Below are 22,592 nucleotides of genomic sequence, written 5' to 3' on the forward strand. Positions count from 1 at the left end.
AAGGGGAGGGGGCTTTGGCTTGTCGGGACGAGGTGGGAGTGGAGGTATCCTGCCATGGATGCTGTGCCTGGGAGGCAGCCTGAGCCCCAGCCCACATGGTGAGTAACCTGCCCCCTCCCTTCCGCCTGTCTGCCCATCCCCACCCTCGCCTTTTCCCGCAGAGCCTCCTCCATCCCCATCCTTTCTCCCACGAAACCCACTGCCCACCTTGCTCCGATGCCCCCCCTCACATTTCCAACCCCCACCCCTTGCCTGGGAAGCCAAAGAACCAGGGCAGAAGGGTCCCGACAGCAGCCAGAGGAGCGGGTGGCCTACGACTCTGCCCAGCCCCCTCTGAGGACCACCTTTCCACCGCCCCCGCCAGCAACTGTCATCCACACTCGACACTTTGGGGTTCTAGGCTGAAGAAGCGGGACTACCGCTTGGGGTTGGGGCCCCAAGTCCTGGGAGGGGTCCTCTACAGGGAGGGAGGGGTGGGGGGAGCCCCCATGCCTCCAAAGCTTAGGAGCTGCTGGAAGACGCTGCCGAAGGGTGGGGGGTTGGGGGGCGGTGCTCATGCCCCGGAGCCACTGGGCCAGGGAGCGGCGGGCAAAGAGGAGGGGCCTCGCTCGCCACTTCCCCCCTCTTTCTCCGCAGCCACTCAGGATGAGGGTCCGGCCCTGCCAGCCCGCGCTGGGGCCCCCCCGCCCGGCCCCGGTCTAACTGCCCCCGCCCCCAGGCCTCGCCCGGCTCGCAGGCCCCCAGCCGGCTCTCCAGCCCCAGGATGCGCTGAGCCGCCGGGGGGCTGAGGCCGCGCCAACTACATGCATGTCCCCCGGGGGCAAGTTCGACTTTGACGACGGGGGCTGCTACGTGGGGGGCTGGGAGGCGGGGCGGGCACATGGCTACGGCGTGTGCACGGGGCCCGGCGCCCAGGGCGAGTACAGCGGCTGCTGGGCGCACGGCTTCGAGTCACTGGGCGTCTTCACGGGGCCCGGCGGACACAGCTACCAGGGCCACTGGCAGCAGGGCAAGCGCGAAGGGCTGGGCGTGGAGCGCAAGAGCCGCTGGACGTACCGCGGCGAGTGGCTGGGCGGGCTGAAGGGGCGCAGCGGCGTGTGGGAGAGCGTGTCGGGCCTGCGCTACGCCGGGCTCTGGAAGGACGGCTTCCAGGACGGCTACGGCACCGAGACCTACTCCGACGGAGGTGCGGGGCCCGGCCCACTACTGTCTGTCTGCTCGTCCGCGTGCGCCTCCGCGTCCGCCTGTCCCGCGTCCGCCTTCCCCGCCATCGGCCCCCTGCCCCGCTGTTCTCCTGTACGCCTCCCCCATCCATATGCGCCCCCGGCGCCCATCTTGCCGCCCTCTCCTCCCATCGCGCACTCCTTCCTCCCACTCTCTGGCCCCTGCCTGCTTCTCCCTCTCCCCAGTCTGCAGTCTGCCTGCCCTCACCCCTTCCCTGTCTGCCTGTCCCTCACACCCCCCATCTACCTGACCCTCACCCCCCCATCTGCTTGTCCCTTCCACCCCTCCTCTGTGGCTGTCCCACACCTCCCCTCTCCCCCCACCCGCCTGTCCCTAACACCTCTGCTCTTGCCTGTCCCCTCACATCTCCTCAGTCAGCTTGCCCCTCATCGTCCTGTCTGCTTGTCACATGACTATCTTAAACCCCCTATCAGCCTGTCCCTCACACCCTCTGGACTAGCTGTCCTTCACACACCCCAGCCTGCCGGGCCCTCCCCCTTTCGCTTGTCTACCTGCACGACTCAAAACCACGGATCTCCTGCTGCTATCTGTCGGTCTTCGCTCTGCTCTTCCACACCTTCCGACCCAACCTGGCCCGTCCCCGATCCTAGTGCTCTTCCTCGACCTCCACGCTAACTGCCCCCACCTCTCCCTCCCAACACTTAAGGCCTCCAGGGGCGCTTGGGGCCGAGGGTGCAGGAAGCAGCGGGTCCTGACCCTTTCTCCCCGTCCTACCCCGCCCGCAGGCACCTACCAGGGCCAGTGGCAGGCCGGGAAGCGCCACGGCTACGGGGTACGCCAGAGCGTGCCCTACCACCAGGCGGCGCTGCTGCGCTCCCCCCGCCGCACCTCCCTGGACTCAGGCCACAGCGACCCCCCGACACCGCCCCCGCCCCTGCCCCTGCCGGGTGACGAGGGAGGCAGCCCGGCCTCGGGCTCCCGGGGCGGCTTCGTGCTGGCCGGGCCGGGGGACGCTGACGGCGCGTCCTCCCGAAAGCGCACCCCCGCGGCCGGCGGGTTCTTCCGCCGCTCGCTGCTGCTCAGCGGGCTCCGGGCGGGCGGGCGCCGCAGCTCCTTGGGCAGCAAGCGGGGCTCCCTGCGCAGCGAGGTGAGCAGCGAGGTGGGCAGCACAGGACCCCCGGGCTCCGAGGCCAGCGGGCCCCCGGCCCCAGCTCCGCCCGCCCTCATCGAGGGCTCTGCCACGGAGGTGTATGCGGGCGAATGGCGCGCCGACCGGCGCAGCGGCTTCGGCGTGAGCCAGCGCTCCAACGGGCTGCGCTATGAGGGCGAGTGGCTGGGCAACCGGCGGCACGGCTACGGACGCACCACCCGCCCGGACGGCTCCCGCGAGGAGGGCAAGTACAAGCGCAACCGGCTGGTGCACGGGGGGCGCGTGCGCAGCCTCCTGCCTCTGGCCCTTCGCCGGGGCAAAGTGAAGGAGAAGGTGGACAGGGCTGTCGAAGGCGCCCGTCGAGCCGTGAGCGCTGCCCGCCAGCGCCAGGAGATCGCCGCTGCCAGGTGGGCATCCGCTGCAGAGGCCAAAGCTGGGCTAAGTGGAGAAGGTACCCTGGGGACAGTTGGCGGGGCGGGGGTGGGGGTAGGTAGTGCCTAAAGGAGGACCACGACCCAAGGCTTAGGACCTGGTGGGGAAGAGCAGGCCTAAGGCCAAGCAGTTGTAGCCCTGGGTGTTTGGAGTGTTTATATCTGAGGCTACAGGTGGATGTGGGTGTAGCTGTGGGTGGCTGGGTATTTGAGGGAAGCCGTGTTAGACTCTAACCGTGTCTTAGTGTCTTTTGTGGGGATGTGTGTCAATGTTGTGTGTGGGAGTAGCAAGGAGCGCCGGCTTGTGCAGGCTCAGAAACCTGTCCCCAGTGCTCCTCTTGCAGCTGGGAGGAGCAGCCCTGGGCAGAGAGACAAGGAATGTGTATTCCTAGCCACATCCCCGCCTGCCCACAGACTGATGTTATTTCAGCCTTGGGCCTTGGGGAGATCTAGTTTGTACAGCTGACCTATCCACGTGAGAAGATAGTTGCTCTCAGCTTTGCTTCCTCTGCCTCCCTTTACCCAACTGATGAAGGTTTGAGGGGAGGAGGCTCGCCTGTAAATGAAATTTTCTCTCCATAAATCAGATTACATGTCCATGCATTATCTTATTATCTAAAGTAGCACTGTGCAGTAGAAATATAATGTAAGCCAAATATGTAATTTTAAATCTAGTAGCCATGTGAAAAAATAAAAACAGATAAATGATTTTAATTATTACATTTTTTTAAAAGTAAGCTCTCGGCCCAAAATGGGGCTTGAAGTCAAGCAACCCCAGAATCAAGAGTCCCACACTCCACCAAGTGAGCTAGCCAGGTGCCCCATAAATAGTACATCTTTATTTAAACCAATATATCCAAAATTTGATCATTTCAACCTAGAATCAACATAAAATTACTAACGAGGGACTTTATATTCTCCCTTTTTTTTTTACTAAGTCTTTGAAATCTAGTATATATTTCATGTTTATGTGCATCATTTCAGATCAGACTAGCCACATTTTTTTATAAATTTTTTAAAAGATTTTATTTATTTATTTGACAGAGAGAGACACAGCGAGAGAGGGAACACAAGCAGGGGGAGTGGGAGAGGGAGAAGCAGGCTTCCCGCAGAGCGGGGCTCGATCCCAGGACCTGGGATCATGACCTGAGCTGAAGGCAGACACTTAACCACTGAGCCACCCAGGTGCCCCCAGACTAGCCACATTTTAAGTGCTGGATTAGATAGCACAGATCTAAAGAAAGCCAAAAACCCATTTGTAATGAGGTTCACAGACCTCTGATTTATACAACTCATACATGTGAATTTGTGTATATTGGATTTTCTTTAAAAAGGAGGGTACAGTTGAAGGATTTTGTTTAAATTTGAGACTGCTTCAGAGGATCAGATACCAAGATATGTCCAAATATGCTTCAGTGAATTTGTAAAGGGGTGACCAAGGTGTCTGTGTAGGAATGTGTCATACCCAAAGTAGATGCCTGAGCCAGAGATGTCTATCTGTAGCTACATCTCAGTGTCTAGGTGGTTAGAGTCCAGGACCTTAAGCCAGGGAAGGGGGAGGGCAGGGCACCAGGGAGCACGTTAGTCTAGATGAGGAACAGGCATGGGCAGGAAAAACTGATCTCAGTAGCTGAAAGATCAGTCAGTGGGAGGAGGCTGGTTGGTCTCCCCAGCAACAGGCCTGGCAAACCTGATTGGTTGCCAGCTGCCATGGAAACAGCAGAGCCTCAGCAGCAGGTGCCTCTGCCAGGTAGCCTGAGCCTGGCCTGATGACTGGATCTACTGCCTCAGACTTGCTCATCTACACCCTCCAAACTCAAAAACACAGCCTCTTGTCACTGTTGCAGTTTTTGGCTGCCGACAGAACTCCATGCAACCCAAGACTGTGATCGTCATCCCTTGCACTAAACCCTGAGACCAGTTTAGTTTCAGGGCAAGGCTAGTTATATAGAGTCTGACAGCCCAAAGAGAGAAGAACAGGGTTATCTGAGGTCCCTCCAAACAGGCTCGAAAAGTCCTTGACCCAGCAGGTTTGAGGGGAGGAGGCTGACCATATCTCCCTAGGTACATAAAGAGGGGGTAGCCTTAAGACTACAGTGAACACCACCAGCCTTCTTCCTACCCCGGTACCCAGACTGCCTTCCTAAGCCAGATAAAACAAGCCTGGGGCCAGCAGAGGGGTCTGGATCCATTTAAGCCCAAGGATATCTGATTACCTTTACCTCTGCCCCGTTGTGCCCCACCTTCAGTCAGTATTACAGAACTCATTGAATGATCACGGGCATCTGCGATTAACAGCAGACGGTGAAAGGGAGGGGAAACTGAGGAAGCATCTGACATTAGAGGGAGAACTGGGAAACCACCGTGGGGAAAGGACTGATAGTGCTTCAAGGCTGCCTGTACCCAGGGAGCAGGGCACAATGGGAGGGGCATGTGGAAGGGAAGGAAACTAAGAGTTTCCTTGGAAGGTATAGTCACAACGGTGAGAAATGCATGGTGGCTGGGAGAGGGAGTAGAAAGAGCAGAAAGGGGGGAACCCAAGCTTACCCCAATTCGAGAGCTCAGAAAGGATGCGATGGTGCAAGGAGGAAGGGGCAGTGACCTAGAGGTGAGAAGAGTGTGGTAACAGACGAGGCTGAAGAGAAGGAGCCTGTGAAACTGTCACGTCAGGAAATCTGCAGGGAAGGGGCAGGGTTACGTTAGGGGGCTTAGCAGTGGTAACGGGAAAGGAGGCAAAGGCTCCAGGCACAGGGAGCGGGTGGCCCAGAACAAGGGGCAGGGAGAGCGAAGCTGCTGGGAAGGCTCAAGCAGGTGTGACTATAGAGAGGTGTGCGGAGGGCATGAGGTCTCATCTGTCCCTGGGAAGGGAGCAGGATGGGACTGCGATAACAGAGTGGAGGGCGGCCGGTGGCTGTGGCTGGAAGAAGGGACGTGATGGTGGCAGGTGTGAGGGGAGCCGGAGAGTGTGATGAGAGCAGGCACAGCCCAGGTCTAGGAGTGGTAAGCAGAGGCCAGCTGCCCCGCCAGGCCAGGGAGCAAGGTGAGCAAGACCGAGCCCTCCAGAGGTGACCTCCGATCCAGAGGATATGATGTGCTGGGGACATGGACCAGGGGGCTGGAGCATCTGAGCAGGTCTGCTAAGTCCCTGTCCCCGGAACCCGACAGGGCGGCAGATGCCCTTCTAAAGGCAGTGGCAGCCAGCAGTGTCGCTGAGAAGGCTGTGGAGGCAGCTCGAATGGCCAAACTGATAGCCCAGGACCTGCAACCCATGTTAGAGGCCCCAGGTGAGGCGTGGGCGGCCTGGGGAGCTGGAGGGGCTCAGGTGTGGGGAAAGGGGAGGAAGTCCCTGCAGAGGACTGGGGATGGAAAAAACCAAGGTATGCGGGTCCAAGGGGACAAGGGTGGGGGCCAGACGCAGATGTTTGGGGAGCGGAACTGGGAATTTATAAAATAGGGTAATAAGGACTAGGGGTCTGGGGTCTGGGGTCTGGCTGTGAGAGGCTTTAAGCCTGGGAGGTGCTCAGACGAGGGGATAAAGCTCTAGCTTTTGCTGCCCGAGGCCAGTCAGGCCTCTCTGATCCTTAGCTATCCCTGCCGCAGGCCGCAGACCCAGGCAGGACTCGGAAGGTTCCGACACAGAACCCCTGGATGAGGACAGCCCTGGGGTATACGAGAATGGACTGACCCCCTCAGAGGGCTCCCCTGAACTGCCCAGCAGTCCTGTGTCCTCCCGCCAACCCTGGCGACCCCCTGCCCGCCGGAGCCCACTGCCTCCTGGAGGGGACCGAGGTCCCTTCTCCAGCCCCAAAGCTTGGCCCGAGGAGTGGGGGGGCCCCGGGGAACAGGCAGAGGAACTAGCTGGCTATGAGGCCGAGGACGAGGCTGGGATGCAGGGGCCGGGGCCCAGAGACGGTTCCCCACTCCTCGGGGGCTGCAGCGACAGCTCCGGAAGTCTTCGAGAGGAGGAAGGGGAAGACGAAGAGCCCTTGCCCCAGCTGAGAACCCCAGGGGGCTCGGAGCCTGAGCGCATGGCCACACCGGTCCTGAGGGACCCGGCCTCAAGGGGTCCTGAGGCCGGGTGCCTGACAGAAGAGCTTGAGGAGCCTGCTGCAACCGAGAGGCCCGCCCAGCCGGTGAGCTGCCCTCCGTCCCCACTTTGTGGCCCCTTTTCTCCTCAAAGCCTTGTCTCTCATCCTTTCCAGACCTCTCTCTGATCCCTTCAGGGGCTCTGATTTGGACTCAGCTTCCTTCCTGCCTGCCCACTCTTGGACCATATCCCACCTAAAAAAATAAATAAATAAAATAAAAAATAAGGAACTTGTGAGCTGCAAGCAACCTTAGAGACCTTCACCTCCAGCTCCCTCATTTGACAGATGGGGGAACTGAGGCCCAGAGCCCTTAAAGTAATTTGCCCAAGGTTACCAATAAGGAATGGTAGAGCCAAAACATCTTTCCCTGTTCTCCTTCCATATCATTTCCAGCTCCTGGTTTCCTACTCCACCCCCACCCCCACCTCCACACTTTCTCTCTTTGGTGCCCAGAAATAAAAAAGGAAAAGCTTGTTCCCTCCCTACCCTGACTCTCCCTCCCTCTCCTGGGAAGAAGGGAAATGGGAAAGGAGGCAGAAAACCTGGAAGGGTGGAGTTTTCCCAGAAGCCTCTACTCTGATTGGACTCCAGGCCTTCTCCTGTTTCCTAGCAACCACATCCTCACCCCTTCATCCCTCTCTGCTTTACTGCAGTACGGACTGCCGCTGCCAACGTCTGCTACTAAGGCCAGGCACCTTCTGCCTGGGCCACGTGACATGCTAGTGGGCGGGGAGCGGAGGGAGGGGGAGGAAGGACCGTTCCCGACTTGAGGGAGCCAGAGGGAAGGAGGGGCCCTGCCTGGCAGGAGGGAGGTGTTTTTTTGCAACCCAAAAAAGGTTGGAGATGCCCCTGCTCTGACCTCTGGGGAGAGGTGCCTGGGACCCTTCAGCTTTGCCATCTCTGCCAGGGCAGGAAGGTGGGACCTGTCGCTGGACATGGTCCTCAGGGACTGAGACTGCCTTTCCCCCCCCCATCTCTCTAGGGAGCTGCCAACCCCTTGGTGGTGGGAGCCGTGGCCCTCCTGGACCTCAGCCTGGCGTTCCTGTTCTCCCAGCTCCTCACCTGAGGCTCCTGCCCAGCCTAGCTCTGGCTTCGGTTGCTGCCTCTTCACTTCTTTGACCTGCCTTTTTCTCTTTTCCTCCACCTGGTTGTTTTTTCTCCTATCTTTCTTTCTCTTCTTCCTTCCGTTTCTTTTCTGTCCCCCTTTGGTTTTGTCTTTCGCTTTTTTTTCCAGCTCTCCTTTCAGATTCTCTCATTTATTCTGGATCTGTCTCTGTCTTCCTCACTCTCTCCCCCACCCCACCCCACCTCTCTCTCTAGATTGTTTACATATGAAGGGCTTTTCTCGCTCAGAGTCTCTCTCTTCTCTGAGACACACAAATCTAAGTCAGACCATTGACCCGTGTCTTCCCCGCCTTTTCTTTAGACCTGAACTTCGATGAGGGTGGGGGTTTGGTGTCCTGAGGAGTCTCCTGGAAGCTGAGTGGAAAGGAAGAAGAAAATGGAGAAGGGATGACTGTATACTGGGCAAGGCACTGGCTGAGCTGCTGTGGCTCCCTGACCCAAGGGGCCTGGTGTCCCTGCGAGGCCTAGTGAAAAAGCTGGAGGAGGTACGGCCTCCATCTCTGACCTTGGAGGAGCCTATCTCACCTCCAAGCAGTGAGCTAGGTTCTTGCCTAACTCCATCCTTCCCTGAAGGAGATAAGGGAGATGAAAAGTAGAATGACTCCCTAGGATCTCCCTCTTCCTTTCCTCAACAGCCAGCCCCTCGTCCAACCCCCTAGGGTGGCATGCCTTGTCAAGAGCAATGTGTAAAGGAAAGAAACCGTCCAATGCAGTCACATCTACCCACTGACCTCTCCCACCCTCTTCTCTCCCCCCAAAAGTTTATTTGGTTGGTCTGGACTCACTTGTGGCCTTTGATTAGATTTCTAAGGGGCCTGAAGAAGACATTTCCACTGCAGAGGGTTAGAAGCGCTTGAGCTAGGACCCTACTCCCCAACTCTGGCAGTTGTGGCGTGGGGGTGGTGGGGGGAGGCATTTCTGGGGAACACAACCAGCCTAGATAACAGGAACTGGCAGAGCAGCAGAAGCTGTGACAAGTTTAGTAGTCTCTAAGTGGGTTATATCCCTTCCCCCGTTACATCAGAATCTTGTGAAATGGGAAAACCACAGAAAGAGGGATCAAAGGAAGCCAATCTCTCACACACTTTCCAGGCAGGGCAGATGTGGGAGTCAAAGCAGGGTGAGAGGTGGGTGGAGAGCCCTGTTTGAGGTTGTGGCTGATCCCTGTTAATAGCTTTCCCCTGCGGGCAGGAAGCCCTAGGAAGAGGGGGACCCCTCTGTAGGGTCCCCAGGGGATCTTTCCTCCCTCCCCTGCATGAGGCAGAGGCAAGCTGCCTGCCAACCCCCTCCCTCAAGGAATGGCCTTGCCTGGGAATGCCCACCACACATACCCTCTTCTTTTTTTCTAGTCAAACTCTGTTTACTCCTTGGCCTGCCTCCCTCCCTCCCCTCTAAACCTTTACTTCTGATTTCTATTTCATGGAATTTGGGATTGAAGTTAAACTACAACAGTGCCGCCAACACCAAGTCTTGCAGGAAAAAAAAATACAAAGAAATTTAACAAAAAAATATATTAATAAAAAAGTTCAAAAAAGGGGGGGGACTGTCATCTCCTTTGGGGTGCGATGGTTTCAAATCCAAGCTCTCTTGAGGCTCTCTGGGTGGTGAGAATGTACAAAGAGGCCTCTTGGGGAACCCCAGGCCTGCTATGCAGTCTTGCCACCAGGACAGCTCCTTGCCCTCAACTCCAAAGCCTGAGGCCTGAGGTCAGAGGGTTCTAGACGGCTCAGCCGGGCGGCCCAGGAGGGGCGGGGTCCCGTGACGGGGGCGGGAAGAGGGAAGGACCAGAAGAAGGACCAACCCCCGTCGGGCCCGGTACCAGGAAGCGCTGGGGGGAAGAGGAGCGGAGTTGAAACAAGCCAGGTGAGGCTGTCGTTAAGGCTGGCGTCCTGGTGTGAAGCTGAGGCCGCCTGAGCTGTGACCTTGGGGAGGAATCCCACGGAAGAGGTAGCGCAGGGCCCTGAAAGGAAAGCAATGGCCGAGCTAGGGATGGGAAGCCAGGTGGGACCGGAGGATTGGGCGGGGGGGGGGGGGGGGGGGCGGCGGGGGGGGTGGAATAGGCGGGGTTCTGGCGCATGCTCCGTCTGAATGGGCGCGGGGTGGGGCGGAGACGCATGCGTAGTGGGGATCTCCTCCCGAGGTGAGGAGCGGGCGGAATGTGGTAAACCCACGTGGGCAAAGGTAAATGTGGGCTCAGCTTTAGGATAGCTGCAGGACCCGGGCCTTCAGGATCGTGGCACAGAGCGAGTCTGGGCTGGAAGGCCAGGTACTCCCGACCGGAGAGCTTCAAAGCCCTCTCCATTTCCGGGCTCTGCCCCTTCAGGATGGTGGTGTCTTCGCTGAAGCTCCAAGATCTAATCGAGGAAATTCGTGGGGCCAAGACGCAGGCCCAGGAGCGGGAGGTGATCCAGAAGGAGTGCGCCCACATCCGCGCCTCCTTCCGCGATGGGGACCCTCTGCACAGGCACCGCCAGCTGGCCAAACTGCTCTACGTCCACATGTTGGGCTACCCCGCCCACTTTGGACAGGTACTGGGCAGGGATGCCTCCCTTCTGAGTTTGATGAGGAAGGCTAATGGGGCAGGGTCTTGGACACCTTCACCTGCTTGTGCCCTGATTTTTTTATTCTCCAAAGTTTCTGAGCCCTCCCTCACAGCATGCACTGCCCACCTCCTTCCCTATTACAACCCCTGTAGGTCATAAGCTGGACTGAACCCTTCATTCTCTGGCCGGCCCCTTTCAAGCCACCTCCTTTTCTCTCCCACCTCCTCGACTCCTGGTTCCTTGAAACTACCCACTAACTTTGAATTTCCTAAGCCTTTTCCTTTGTTGAAGGGAGGATGATGGGAAATGGTGCTACCATAAATTAATCTGGTGGTAAAGAAGATAGAAAAGGGATGTTAGTGCCTTGAGTTTCACCCCTGCCCCTTCCTGGTCTGCCCCCTTCCCTGTAGATGGAGTGCCTGAAACTGATCGCCTCCCCCAGATTCACAGACAAGAGGGTGGGCTACCTGGGGGCCATGCTTCTACTGGATGAGAGGCAGGATGCCCACCTGCTCATTACCAACAGCATCAAGAAGTGAGAGGGTTCTGGGAAGCACTTGGAATCAGGGAGATGGGAGAGTGGGAAACTGGGAAGTCCCAGGGGGCTGCCTGATGTAGGTACTGGGAAGGATGGATTTCTCAGAGCTTGACTGACCACCCTCCCGACTCTGCAGTGACCTGAGCCAGGGGATTCAGGCAGTACAAGGCCTGGCCCTGTGCACTCTGAGCACTGTGGGCTCTGCTGAGATGTGCCGGGACTTGGCCACTGAGGTGGAGAAACTGCTCCTGCAACCGGGCTCCTATGTGCGCAAGAAGGTGAGATGGCAGGACTCTAGGCACTTGCCCCTTCCCCCCGAAACTGTCCTGTTTGCCACATGTTAAAGGTGGAAGGTCCATCCTGGCAGACTCCTGCACCTTTTTGAGCCCCCTGATCTCTGCAGGCTGTTCTGACTGCAGTGCACATGATCCGGAAGGTCCCCGAGCTCTCCAACATTTTCCTCCCACCCTGTGCCCAACTGCTTCATGAACGCCACCACGGTAAGGCCACAGGGCTCTCCATCCCCTGCCTTACCTCTGGCTATGGACAGAAGTCAAAAATAGGATGGGAACACCAGCCACTAGGAGCAGGGTAGCATGTGAACATGAACACACACACGCAGTAGACTCTTCTGTGCACCTGGCCCACCATTCACTGCCCCCCCCCCCGACACCAGGCATCCTGCTGGGCACCATCACGCTGATCACGGAGCTCTGTGAACGAAGCCCTGCAGCCCTCAAGCACTTCCGAAAGGTGGGCTGGTGAAAGGGGCAGGCCCTGGGCCAGGAAAAGAGGGGCCGTGGGGTTGGAATGGGTCTGAAGGTTGAGAGGATTAGGAAGAATGCCCAGTAAGGCTGTGCCCTCCCTCCAGGTGGTTCCCCAGCTGGTGCAGATCCTCCAGACTCTGGTGACGACGGGATACTCCGTAGAACACAGTATATCTGGAGTCAGCGACCCCTTTCTGCAGGTGGGCTGACCTTGTCCTGCTGTATCCCTGGAACAGAGAGCCTAGCAGTAAGCCCATGGCTAGCGGCCACCTCCCAGAGAACACTTTGGGCCAGTGAGTGTCTTAGGCAGGAGGGTGGCAGGCCCAGGATCGCACAGGTCATCCCAAGACCAGTGCGGGAAGCGGGGGATACCTAAAGGTCAGAAATCCAGTTTGGTAACAACAACAACAAAAAGCCTGTCTCCAAATCCCCTGGCCTCACAATGCCTCTGCTCTCCCAGGACCCAAGGGACCTGTGCGGGGGGAGGGAGAGGGAAGCTCTAGGAAACCAGCCAGGCCCCTCACAATACTTTCTTCGGTGCTGGATTTTTCTCTTCAACCCAACTCCTTACCCTTTGAACCCCTCCACCTTTCAATTTTTAACCCATCTTAGGTCCAGATACTTCGTCTGCTTCGGATTCTGGGCCGGAACCATGAAGAAAGCAGTGAGATCATGAATGACTTGCTGGCCCAGGTGGGGGGCTGGAGAGTGGGCACTGGTTAGGTGTGTGGCTCTGAGATCTTACCAGCCCCAGGCACCCCTCACATGACCACCCACCCCACGGTGGCCGTATAATCACGTCTCCGTTTCCCTCTAGACTGTGATCTCCATGAGGACAGGGACACGGTCTGTCTCAGTGTGGTAGCCCCTGGCACATCGTGGGGGCTGGGGGAACTTTGTTAGATGATGAAGGGATGATGCGGTGGGTACCTTCCAGAGACCTGAGGAGAGGACAGAGCCCCTTCTAGTTGCATCTTCTCTCCCATCCACTCAGGTGGCCACTAACACAGACACCAGCCGAAATGCGGGCAATGCAGTCCTGTTTGAGACAGTGCTGACCATCATGGACATCCGCTCTGCAGCCAGCCTGCGGGTATCATCCCATATGCCTCTCCCACTGCGGCCCCACCCACCAACCCCAGCCAGGCAGACAGGTCCTATTCACTGGTTTCTCCTCCCCACCCATCATCCTGTGCCCTGCAGCCGGCACTCCTTAACAACGTGCTCGTTCCCTGACTGTCCTCAACCTTTGCCTCCTGTAGGTTCTGGCTGTCAACATTCTTGGCCGCTTTCTGCTCAACAACGACAAGAACATTAGGTAATCATCCCAGGTGTCTGGCTGGGCTGTGCCACTGAGCCCCTGGTCCTTGGCCCTCCTCCTTCAGCGTCTCTTGCTTTACCTGCCTCTTATTCCAGGACTAGGACGGGATGGGGCAGGGAGGGGGCTGAGGACCGCGGTGTGATAGGTCCTCCCCTCCTCTGGCCAGGTATGTAGCCCTGACGTCATTGCTGCGTATGGTGCAGTCCGATCACAGTGCTGTGCAGCGGCACCGGCCCACTGTGGTGGAGTGTCTGCGGGAACCCGATGCCTCTCTTAGCCGGTGAGGAGGACAGAGGAACAAGAAGGCAGGGCAGAGGGCCCAGCGCCTGGTAGCCAAGACCTGGACCGGGTCAGAGCAGCTGAAGTAGAGGGATTAAGGAAACAGGTGCCTGGAGAAGGAAGGGCCTGAGGCCTAGCTCAGGGTGACCTGGCTACCCTGTATTGACGACGTCTTTCTCCTGCCAGGCGGGCCCTGGAACTGAGTCTGGCTCTGGTGAATAGCTCCAATGTGCGAGCCATGACACAAGAGCTGCAGAGCTTTCTGGAATCCTGCCTCCCTGATCTACGGGCCGACTGTGCCTCAGGCATCCTGCTGGCAGCAGAGAGGTGAGGTGACAGGTGCCCAGAAGGCAGAGACGGTAGAATCTGGGGAGGGTCAGTACCGGGGCTGAAGAGGCTTATGTTCCCTAGGTTTGCCCCAACCAAGCGCTGGCACATAGACACCATCCTGCGTGTGCTGACAACGGTGAGGCAGGGACTGATCTAAGAGAGCTGGGAGGGAGTGGGCAGGGTTCCTCACCCTGAACCCTTGGCCACATTCACCCCCTCCAGGCAGGCACCCATGTACGGGATGATGCGGTGGCCAACCTGACCCAGCTGATTGGGGGTGCTCAGGAGCTACACGCCTACTCTGTGCGCCGCCTCTACAGCGCCCTGGCAGAGGACATCTCCCAAGTACTGTTCCCACCACCAGACCCAGGGCTGCCCAAGCCTCCCAGCCCTTCCTGGGCCACCTACTCCCTATACCTGATGCCCCACTGTTTTTCCCTGGAGGTCACAGCTACCTGTTTAATGGAGACACTCAAGGACAGAGCCCTGTTTTTAGTTAAACACCGGGACTTCTGTCCTGGCTCTAGTACCTACTGGCTCTGTAACTGCAGTTGACTAATTTAAGTCTCCTTCTGCCCAGTGTACTCAGCTCTCTACCCTGTCTGCCTCCCAGAGCTATCTTGACGATCAAATTGAGATAGAGCTCTTTTTTTGTGTGTATCGGGTTTTTACTACCTTGAATGCTGAGTGGATTAACAGAAGCCAGCCACTATCTATCTACCGTCTTTTTTCCATATTACTTAAGTAGGGTGGGCAGAAACCACGTATACCTTCCTCAAGGCGGGGACCCTGCTGCTTGGTTCTCACCCAGCTCCTTTTGGGGGGGGGCATGTAGTTCTGACGCTTGGCCACCAGAGGGCAGAACACATCCAGGAGTCAGGACAGAGCTGGCAGGGGTGGGGGGACGGACAAACTTACAAAACTGTGCAAGAGCCTTCCCTTTCCCCACCTCTCCAAACCCCACAATCTCTGCACCGCACAAAGGGATGTCACAGGGCGTGGAAGTGGGGAGGGAACCCAGAACCTGGCCTGGCATCTTTCTTGTCCTACGCAGCAACCACTGGTGCAAGTGGCAGCCTGGTGCATTGGAGAATACGGGGACCTCCTGCTGGAGGGGGGCTGTGAGGAAACCGAGCCCCTTCAGGTGAGACCGACCTCGGGAGTACACTGAGGAGGGCCTCAGCGGGAGAGGCAAGATGCCCCACAGTTACTGCCTGTGTCCCCGCAAAGGTGGAGGAAGAGAAGGTGTTGGCACTCCTGGAAAAGGTGCTGCAGTCCCATATGTCCCTACCGGCCACCCGAGGATATGCCCTGACAGCCCTCATGAAGCTCAGCACCCGGCTCCGTGGGGACAACAAGTAAGAAAGGGTCCCGGCCCCTCTTCTTGGTGCCTCCGGTGACAGATGTCCCTTCACTGTGCCCACCAGTTTCGGAGTTTCTCTCCGTGCACACACCCCGAGTCCCCCAGTCCTTAGGTTCTTCCTCCTGAGCCAGGTGTTGTGGGTACCCCCCTGCTCTGTGCAGCCTTTCCCTTCCGTGCCACATCCTGGAGTTGAAGGGCAGGCTGCCCTCCCACTCACACGCCACCCTGTGGCCCAGCCGCATCCGCCAGGTGGTGTCCATCTACGGGAGCTGCCTGGACGTGGAGCTGCAGCAGCGGGCCGTGGAGTACAACACGCTCTTCCGGAAGTACGACCACATGAGGTGCGACTGTCACTGTGCCGCAGTGTAGGACCCAGACCCCTGCCTGTGCCCACGTGGCCTCTCCCCAGTGCCCCTTTCTGGGTACAAGGGTCTCATCCTCCCCTTCGTCCTTCCTCCTCCACAGTCAGAGCCTCCCACCCGTAGTTGACTGTAGCCAAGGTGGCTCCCAGCCCTCCTCGCTCACCGCAAACCAGCCACAGTGGGCCGGTCCTAGGAAATCAGAAAGGCACCCCGACCCACCGTGTGCCCAGGGTTCTGCATGGTCTTAGCCATCCTCCCACATGCTTCTTACGAAAAGCCCGGGGTCCCCCCAGAGGGACACACCTGTGTTCCATCCTCTCAGGGCTGCCATCCTAGAAAAGATGCCTCTTGTGGAGCGAGGTGGCACTCAGGATGAGGAAGCAAAGGAAAGCAAAGAGGCCCAGCTTTCGGAAGCAGCCCTTGTCCCCACAGAGCCACAGGTGAGAAGGCCGGAAGCCCCCGAGGGAAGAGGACTTGGTCTGCCTTCCACACCTAGCCCTGCTCCTTCTGCCCTTTCCCCCAGGCCTCCAAGCTCTTGGATCTGTTAGATCTCCTGGATGGCACTTTTGGGGCTACCCAGCCCCCACCTGCTCTGGAACCCTCCCCAGGAGGCACCTTAGTACACCTCCTCGACCTGCCCTGTGCGTCTCCAGCCCCAGGTAAGCCTCAACAAAGGGGAGACGGGAGACGTCTTAAGAAAGGGAGGGGTGGAAATGTGCTGCTTCTCCTTCTTTGCCAAGAACTGGGGTCTACGTGCCCTCTTCCATGCTGGGAGTCTCCCATCACATCCCCATCTTGATAAAAGAGTTCATTAGCTTGTGCCAGTTCCCTCCTGGATACCCCTCAATGCCTTCCCTTTGTTCCAGACTTCGTATCCTGGCCTATGGGGGCCAGCTTCCTCCCAGCCCATCTCCTACACTTTCCCACTCCCTGCTCCACTGGCCCCTCTCAGTTCCTCAGACCGTCTCACCCAAAACCCTTGGTAATCTGTGCTCCTTTTACATGGAATGTTCTGTTCCGTTTTGTTTTGTTTAGATTTTATTTATTTGAGGGAGACAGAGAACATGAGCAGGGTGAGGGGCAGAGGGAGAAGCAGACTTCCCCACTGAGCAGGGAGCCCAATGCGGGGCTCTATCCCAGGACCCTGGGATCATGACCTGAGCCGAAGGCAGACGCTCCACCAACTGAGCCACCCAGGCGCCCCTACGTGGAATGTTCTTGCCCAGCACATCAGATGACTGGCTCATTCTCATTCTTCAGGCCTCAGCTAAAATGTCAGATACCTTCCCCTACCGTTCCTATTTAAGTTATTCCTCCCAGTTACTCTGACATAGTTTATTTTCTTCATAGCACCAAGTAGTCTGTGATTATCTTGGTGGTTTTCGTGTTTATTGTTTTCTCTGCCCATTAGACTATAAGCTCGGAATAGGGACTTCATCTTCTTGTCCACTTTGTCACTAGCATCTCAAGCACTGCCCTGCACCCAGTGGGCGCTCCCTTAATTTCTGTTGAATGAATGAATGAACTTGTTATCTTCCCCATACATTGAGCTGCTTCCCTCTCCATACTCCAGCTTCCATCCCAAATCTCAGAGTGTTTGAGCGTGAAGGACTGCAGCTGAATCTGTCTTTTGTTCGACCCCCTGGAACCCCTGCTTTGCTCTTAATCACGGTCACTGCTGTCAACACCTCAGGGGCTGACGTCACCCGCTTTGTCTGTCAGGCTGCTGTGCCCAAGGTTTGTAGAAGACCAGGGTTTGAGGTGGCCTGGGCACTCCAGGAGAAAGGCTAAGTAGAGGAGGTGGGTGGAAAAATGAGACAGGAAGGGAATGATGTGCAGAGATAAGCACTTGGGGTGTTATGGGAAGAGGTTGTGAAACTGTTGGGTGTGGAGGGGTTGCCTCAGCCCAGCTAGTTGCCTTACTGTGCTCTGCCCAACCTCTTGTGTTCAGAGTTTCCATCTGCAGCTACAGGCCCCCAGTGGGGACACAGTCCCAGCTCAGGGTGGCCTTCCAGTGACCCAGCTCCTCAGAATCCTCAATCCTAACAAGGTGAGCTCAGGAGCACCCACCCCCTGTTGATAAGGCCCAGGGACAGAAATCACAGGAGCTAACCCTGGTCTCTACTCTCCTATTCCTAGGCCCCCTTGAGGCTAAAGCTGCGCCTCACCTACAACCACTTTGGCCAGTCGGTACAGGAGATCTTTGAGGTGAACAACTTGCCCGTGGAGATGTGGCAGTAACTCAGCCTCCACTCAGTCTGAAATCCTCCTGTATCCCAAACTCCCCAGGGTCTCGGCCACTTGGAGCCTGTACCTGACGACTACCAGCAGGTGGCTCTCTGGTCCTACGTTTGCCTCTGCAAAAGGGGGGGGGTCTCCACCCCCCATAAATAATAAAAGCCCAATAAAGCCTGAGGGGGAAGACCATATTTGGGTATATTTGAGATAGAAAACGTTTACAAATCATAGCAAGGGAAGGTTTTTTTTTTTTTTTTAAGATTGTATTGTTTATTTGAGAGAACGAAAGCAAGAGAGATCACAGAGGGGGAGGGAGAAGCAGACACCCCACCGAGCAGGGAGCCCGACGCGGGGCTCCATCCCAGGAGCCTGGATCATGACCCGAGCCGAAGGCAGACACCTAACCAACTGAGCCACCGCGGCGCCCGGGGAAGAGTCTTCTTATCCAGGATGTCTGTATCTTCCCTTGAGCCTTAGGAACTTGTTTCAACAAAGAAGGGCTCTTTTTACCGTCTCCAGGTTGGGGAGCAGATTTGCCCCTAAACCTCCACAGGAGGCACTCTACCATCTGGGCCAGAGTAGGGCACAGTAGCAAAGTGAAACCAGAACTTCCAGATGTCTAAAAGGGATTCCCACCCACTTCCCCAACCTGCTGCTATTCCCCACACCCCAAGGCAGGGAAGTCCCTGCTGCCTCCCCTCATCTCTAACTCAGCTGTCAGGCGGTTTAGGAGGCGCTGGCAGAATCAATGGCATCGACCAAGGGAGGGGGGGGTGGCAAGGGATTTTCCTGTGCTTAACTACTGATCACGGCTAAGTGGAAATCCTATAAACACGAGCGGAAATCAATGGAGGCTGCTTAGCGGCCAGGGGAGAGGGGCGGCCCACAGATTGCATCTGACGGATGAGGGAGGGGGCAGCCAGGGAGGGCTCAAGGAAGGATAGCTGAGGGTAAGGTGAAAGAACAGGCAGAGCTAGAGAGAGAGGAGTCACTGTGGGGAAGAGGCCAGGGGAAGAGGCACAGTGTGCTCAGGAAGGACCCCTGTTAGACCCAGAGTTCTCTTTGCTGTTGAGGAAGTGACACCCTAACCCAAGCTGCTGTCTGGAGCTTTAGTCCCCTGTGGCCTCTCCCTGGGGCTGTATACTTCTAGCAGGTGCTGGTAGTCCTGAGGCCGGAAGCGCTGTAGGTGCATGATCACCTTGGCAGGTGCTGTCTCCTGCGCCGGCACACCTGCAGGCCAAAGAAGAAATGAGGAGAGAAGCAGAGCTGTAAATGCTTTGACTCTGCTCCCTGCCCTCATAGCCAGACCCCAAAGTTGATTCCAAGGCAGCACTGGGATTCTGAATGCCATCCAACCAGTTTCTGTAACCCACCAGCGCACACCCTGATTGGCCTGTGCCAGTGGGGCCTACAAGGGCCACGTCGGGTAGGAGTGAGGCTGGGAAGCCAAGCATGAACCGCTCCTCCAGCAAGGAGAAATGGTGAAGAGGCGCTCAGGTGCCATGTAGACAGAGGGTGCCTCCATACCCACTCTTTTCAGTTACTGCTCCTGTCCCCCAGTCAAGATTAAAGCCCATGTAGGCAGGCCAAAGCTCATTAGGTTGATGATAAAGCACATGCAGAGATGCACACAGAGAAACAGGGATAGAGAAAGGAGAGAAGCAGCAACAACCATGGGGTGGGATTCATATAGAATTCTAGCCTCTATATGGTATGGAGCCGTGATAAGTCAGTGTCTTATTGTTAGAGCCTGGCAGCATGCTGGGCATATAGCAGGAAACTCAACTCTGTATCTTTGCTGAGAAAGCAAGAGCAGCACTCGACCACTTTTAAGTCCTCATGGGATGCACAACCCCATACTGCTGTGGCTGAACTGTCTACAGAACAATCTGCCATGACTTGTCCTGTTGTCTGTCACATAAATACAGTGTTCTTGCCTTTTACTCAAAGCCAACGGGACAAATGAAATGAGGATCTAGAGAGTTGTAAAAATAAGAGGACAGGATTTGGGAGAAGGAAGGATGGATGGAAGGATTCAAGCAGAGAACTGATGCAAACTTGGAGCGGCTGGAGGTGTGAGAACTAAATGAGGCAAGGACTAGGGGAGACAAGGAAGGATCCTATCCAGTTAGGCAGCTTCTGTAAAAGCAAACTGGGCCCTCCAAAAAATTGCCAAGACAATCCCCGTTACAGAAATAACACCAAGCCCCTCCCCTCTAGGTGGTTCAGTGGGTACATCCAAAAGAGCAGTAGGGAAGGCAAGGAAAGCACAAAAGGGCCTGTCTCCCTCACCGAGCATGCTGCTGAGGCTGTTGATCTTGTCTAGGGCAGCTGGGACCTCAGCCTTCTCGTGCACCAGGGCTTCTACCTCACCCACAGCGTAGCCAAAGTCGGCTGTATCCAGGTCCACCCTGAGCGGAGGCTCCTCTTCATCAGCTCCGGATAGCACCAGCTTCCAGGCACTACGCTTAGTCACAAAACTAGCTACTTCCTGCAGCCCCAGTGGGCCCAGCACAACAGCCACACTTCCAGCCCCCAGGATGTCAGCCCCCAGCACCTCACAGAGCTGGGCCACAATTGCAGGCTCAACTGTGAGTTCCACATACTCAGTGTGAGGTCCTGCGACCACTGCCACGCCCGGATATTTGAGCTCCCATCCGCTACCCTCTCGCTGTCGCAGCCAGTGGTCAGCCCGCATGAGGCTCAGCTCAGGGGTATCATAGTAGCTGTCCCGGAAGGTGACCCGGTGCTCCAGGGTGCCCCCCAACTCCTGCAGCCGCTTCTCTGTGTCAGGGCCAGGAATGAACTTCCGCTCCACCTCAATCAAGGCCTGGGCCATGCTACCTGCAATCACTAAATCAATAAACATTTGCTGAGCTCCCAAGGGTGCTCAGCCTTGCAGGGTTACAATTCGGCAAACCGCCCCCACCCAAGAAGAATTTATGAGGCACACGCTGTCACCGAGCTCTGTGTTGGGGCTACAGCTCTTTCTCCCTGCCTCAGTGATGCATGGCCCCCGTCTGGCTCTGGTATCTTAAGGTTCTGCAACGGTGACAGATACCCTTACACCCTTGATGATGTACTCAATCCAAAGGGTTCCCTAGAAAACTGTAGTGGGTGTCCTCCTTTCAACACTCGCCCTCTATACCTAGCTACCCCAGGTGGCCAGTGGCTCACTTCGCGCAACGACCCCGCCCTTCGCCACAGCACCGGCCCGGCGCGCGGAGCCTCGGGTCTCACCTCAAAGCCCGAGGGTCTCCCACTCGCGGGACCTGGAGATCGGCGAGGGGAGCCTACGCCACGCCCGCGAGGAATGCCGGGAGCAGTCCCTGGCCTTGGACCTCGGCCCGGATCTCTGCGAACCTGGCGGGTCCCAGCACGAGCGGCCATATTAGGCCCAATGTGGCGGTGCCGAGGACGGGCCAGGGATCGAGAGGCCCGCTACGTGATGGGGGTCCGCGACCTCAGGGGTGGGCCGGGAGCGCAGAAGTCCCCCGGCGCTCTGCTCCTCCTGCCTGACCCCTGCCGGCTCCCGGGGGTCGGCCCGGGTCTCAGGCCTCAGGCTGAGCCTGACACCTTGGGGCCCGGGTGCATGATGGGAGGTGTAGTTCCAAGGGGAGATTTTGCTTTCTCGCTCCACCCTGTCGCTATGGTGACAGGAAAGCTGCGGTTACTGCCCGCGGGACGCAACCTAAAGTTGAGCAGGGGCGGTGCGGACGGCCTGATGGAAGAAGCCGAAGCCCAGTCGGGTCTCCAGCCCCTTCACTTCCTAGGCAAATAGGCCTGAAATCCAAGCCACTTAGACGCTGTCCAAGAGATATTTTATTGACTATTATGGCGGCCCACAGAATACAAGCGAGTGGTAATGGGCTGCAAAGGGGGATAACTAAGACCAGTTTAACTACTCAGGAGTTTTAGAGGGGATAATACACCCTGCAATGAGTGTTTAGGGTAAGGTTGAAAACTTTCAGAGAAGGAACGGTGTTTTGGATAGGAACAAAAGACACGACAGGATTTCAACAGACACCCAGATGGAGACAGGAACAGCATGAGCAAAGACCAAGAAGCTGGAGAGCACCTGGCCAGTGTATAAGAAGGAGATGAAGCTAGAAATACAGTTGAAGGGCAGGGTGGAAATGGCCTTGAGTGCCAGCCTGAGGAATTTGTCACTGAGTTGCCAGTGGCCCCTGAGCAGGCTTTGTCTGGAGTGGGAGAAACTCTCATGTTTGCTTAAAATACAGGAAGATGTGGGGGTGGCCCTTTGACTGCTTTGGGAGATAAAATAAAAAAGAGCTCCTTCTTAATCTCTCTGAGGGCTATGATTACCTGGAGACTGTGTGTCTGACCCTCTGGGTGAGGTAGCTTGCTGAGGAACAGTGGCTCTTTTCAACTCCTATGATAGGTGAGAAGTGCCAGGTTCTTAACATCTGTCATCTTCCCAGTATGTTTCTGGAAACAAATGACCTGTGGGAAGTACTGTGGAGAGGACACTGATTTATAGACATAACATCTTGAACTTGGGATGTCTTGAATGCATCTCTCTTCCACTCCATAACAGGCACCAGCAGTCAGGGAGGGGAGGGCCCCCAGCCCCTAGCTCCAATCACTGGCCTACTTTTCATCCATCCTTCGATTTTCAGTTTTCTTCCCTGGGGAAAAAGACCTCTTCCCCTGAATTATAAGGTCCTCTTCCCTGAGTTATAAGGTCCAATTCAGTGGGGCAGAGGGCAGACTCAGGAACCAGACAGACCTGGGGTTGACTACCAGCTTTGATTTCCAGGTGTTTGGTCTTGGGCAGGTTACTTCACCTCCCCAAACCTTTCATCTCTCCTTGGTAAGATGTGGACTGCCACAGTTATGGGTGGGGATTCA

General features: G+C 56.9%; 3 protein-coding genes across 5 annotated transcripts; 2 read left to right on the forward strand and 1 right to left on the reverse strand.

Moving 5' to 3' along the window:
- Positions 1–807: 807 nt before the first annotated feature.
- On the forward strand, positions 808–7,931 carry JPH4 (junctophilin 4). The gene is made up of 5 exons (XM_028114836.2): positions 808–1,186; positions 1,971–2,742; positions 5,932–6,050; positions 6,367–6,899; positions 7,837–7,931. The coding sequence occupies exons 1-5, from the start codon at positions 808–810 to the stop codon at positions 7,918–7,920; spliced, it is 1,887 nt and encodes a 628-aa protein (XP_027970637.1). The 3' UTR covers positions 7,921–7,931.
- A 1,879-nt stretch (positions 7,932–9,810) lies between these two features.
- AP1G2 (adaptor related protein complex 1 subunit gamma 2) lies at positions 9,811–17,897 on the forward strand. Of its 3 annotated transcripts, none has more exons than XM_028114793.2 (22): positions 9,811–9,926; positions 10,303–10,507; positions 10,933–11,057; positions 11,197–11,338; positions 11,464–11,560; positions 11,737–11,813; positions 11,932–12,027; positions 12,440–12,520; positions 12,822–12,920; positions 13,090–13,145; positions 13,315–13,428; positions 13,614–13,754; positions 13,839–13,893; positions 13,980–14,102; positions 14,812–14,901; positions 14,988–15,115; positions 15,282–15,461; positions 15,805–15,922; positions 16,006–16,141; positions 17,056–17,219; positions 17,434–17,532; positions 17,622–17,897. In XM_028114793.2, the coding sequence occupies exons 2-22, from the start codon at positions 10,304–10,306 to the stop codon at positions 17,721–17,723; spliced, it is 2,427 nt and encodes an 808-aa protein (XP_027970594.2). In that variant the 5' UTR covers positions 9,811–9,926; position 10,303; the 3' UTR covers positions 17,724–17,897. The 3 variants fall into 3 exon arrangements, with proteins under 3 accessions (XP_027970594.2, XP_027970595.2, XP_087880795.1); XM_028114794.2 differs by having other exon boundaries at positions 9,812–9,926; positions 15,357–15,461; XM_088024669.1 differs by lacking the exon at positions 9,811–9,926 and having other exon boundaries at positions 10,286–10,507; positions 15,357–15,461.
- Positions 17,898–17,952: 55 nt separating this feature from the next.
- Positions 17,953–21,309, reverse strand: THTPA (thiamine triphosphatase). Its single transcript, XM_028114796.2, has 3 exons — positions 20,961–21,309; positions 20,013–20,573; positions 17,953–18,950 (listed from the first exon to the last, which is right to left on the reverse strand). The coding sequence occupies exons 2-3, from the start codon at positions 20,557–20,559 to the stop codon at positions 18,805–18,807; spliced, it is 693 nt and encodes a 230-aa protein (XP_027970597.1). The 5' UTR covers positions 20,560–20,573; positions 20,961–21,309; the 3' UTR covers positions 17,953–18,804.
- Positions 21,310–22,592: the final 1,283 nt, after the last annotated feature.

Source organism: Eumetopias jubatus, unplaced genomic scaffold, assembly GCF_037043125.1.
Source record: "Eumetopias jubatus isolate StellerSeaLion01/CBP00866 unplaced genomic scaffold, mEumJub1_p1.0 scaffold_7, whole genome shotgun sequence".
NCBI classification, from domain to species: Eukaryota; Metazoa; Chordata; class Mammalia; order Carnivora; family Otariidae; genus Eumetopias; species Eumetopias jubatus.

Bases quoted from the DNA above. Each gene is read 5' to 3' on its own strand.
- THTPA (XM_028114796.2), bottom strand. From the start codon at position 20,559: ATGGCCCAGGCCTTGATTGAGGTGGAGCGGAAGTTCATTCCTGGCCCT. The intron at 18,951-20,012 runs GTGAGGGAGACA...TTTGGCCTGCAG, and splicing joins CAGCCTCAGCAGCATGCTCG to GTGTGCCGGCGCAGGAGACA.
- JPH4 (XM_028114836.2), top strand. From the start codon at position 808: ATGTCCCCCGGGGGCAAGTTCGACTTTGACGACGGGGGCTGCTACGTG. The intron at 2,743-5,931 runs GTGGGCATCCGC...GGAACCCGACAG, and splicing joins CAGGAGATCGCCGCTGCCAG to GGCGGCAGATGCCCTTCTAA. The intron at 6,900-7,836 runs GTGAGCTGCCCT...CCATCTCTCTAG, and splicing joins CCGAGAGGCCCGCCCAGCCG to GGAGCTGCCAACCCCTTGGT.
- AP1G2 (XM_028114793.2), top strand. From the start codon at position 10,304: ATGGTGGTGTCTTCGCTGAAGCTCCAAGATCTAATCGAGGAAATTCGT. The intron at 13,755-13,838 runs GTGAGGTGACAG...TATGTTCCCTAG, and splicing joins ATCCTGCTGGCAGCAGAGAG to GTTTGCCCCAACCAAGCGCT. The intron at 15,923-16,005 runs GTGAGAAGGCCG...CCTTTCCCCCAG, and splicing joins TTGTCCCCACAGAGCCACAG to GCCTCCAAGCTCTTGGATCT.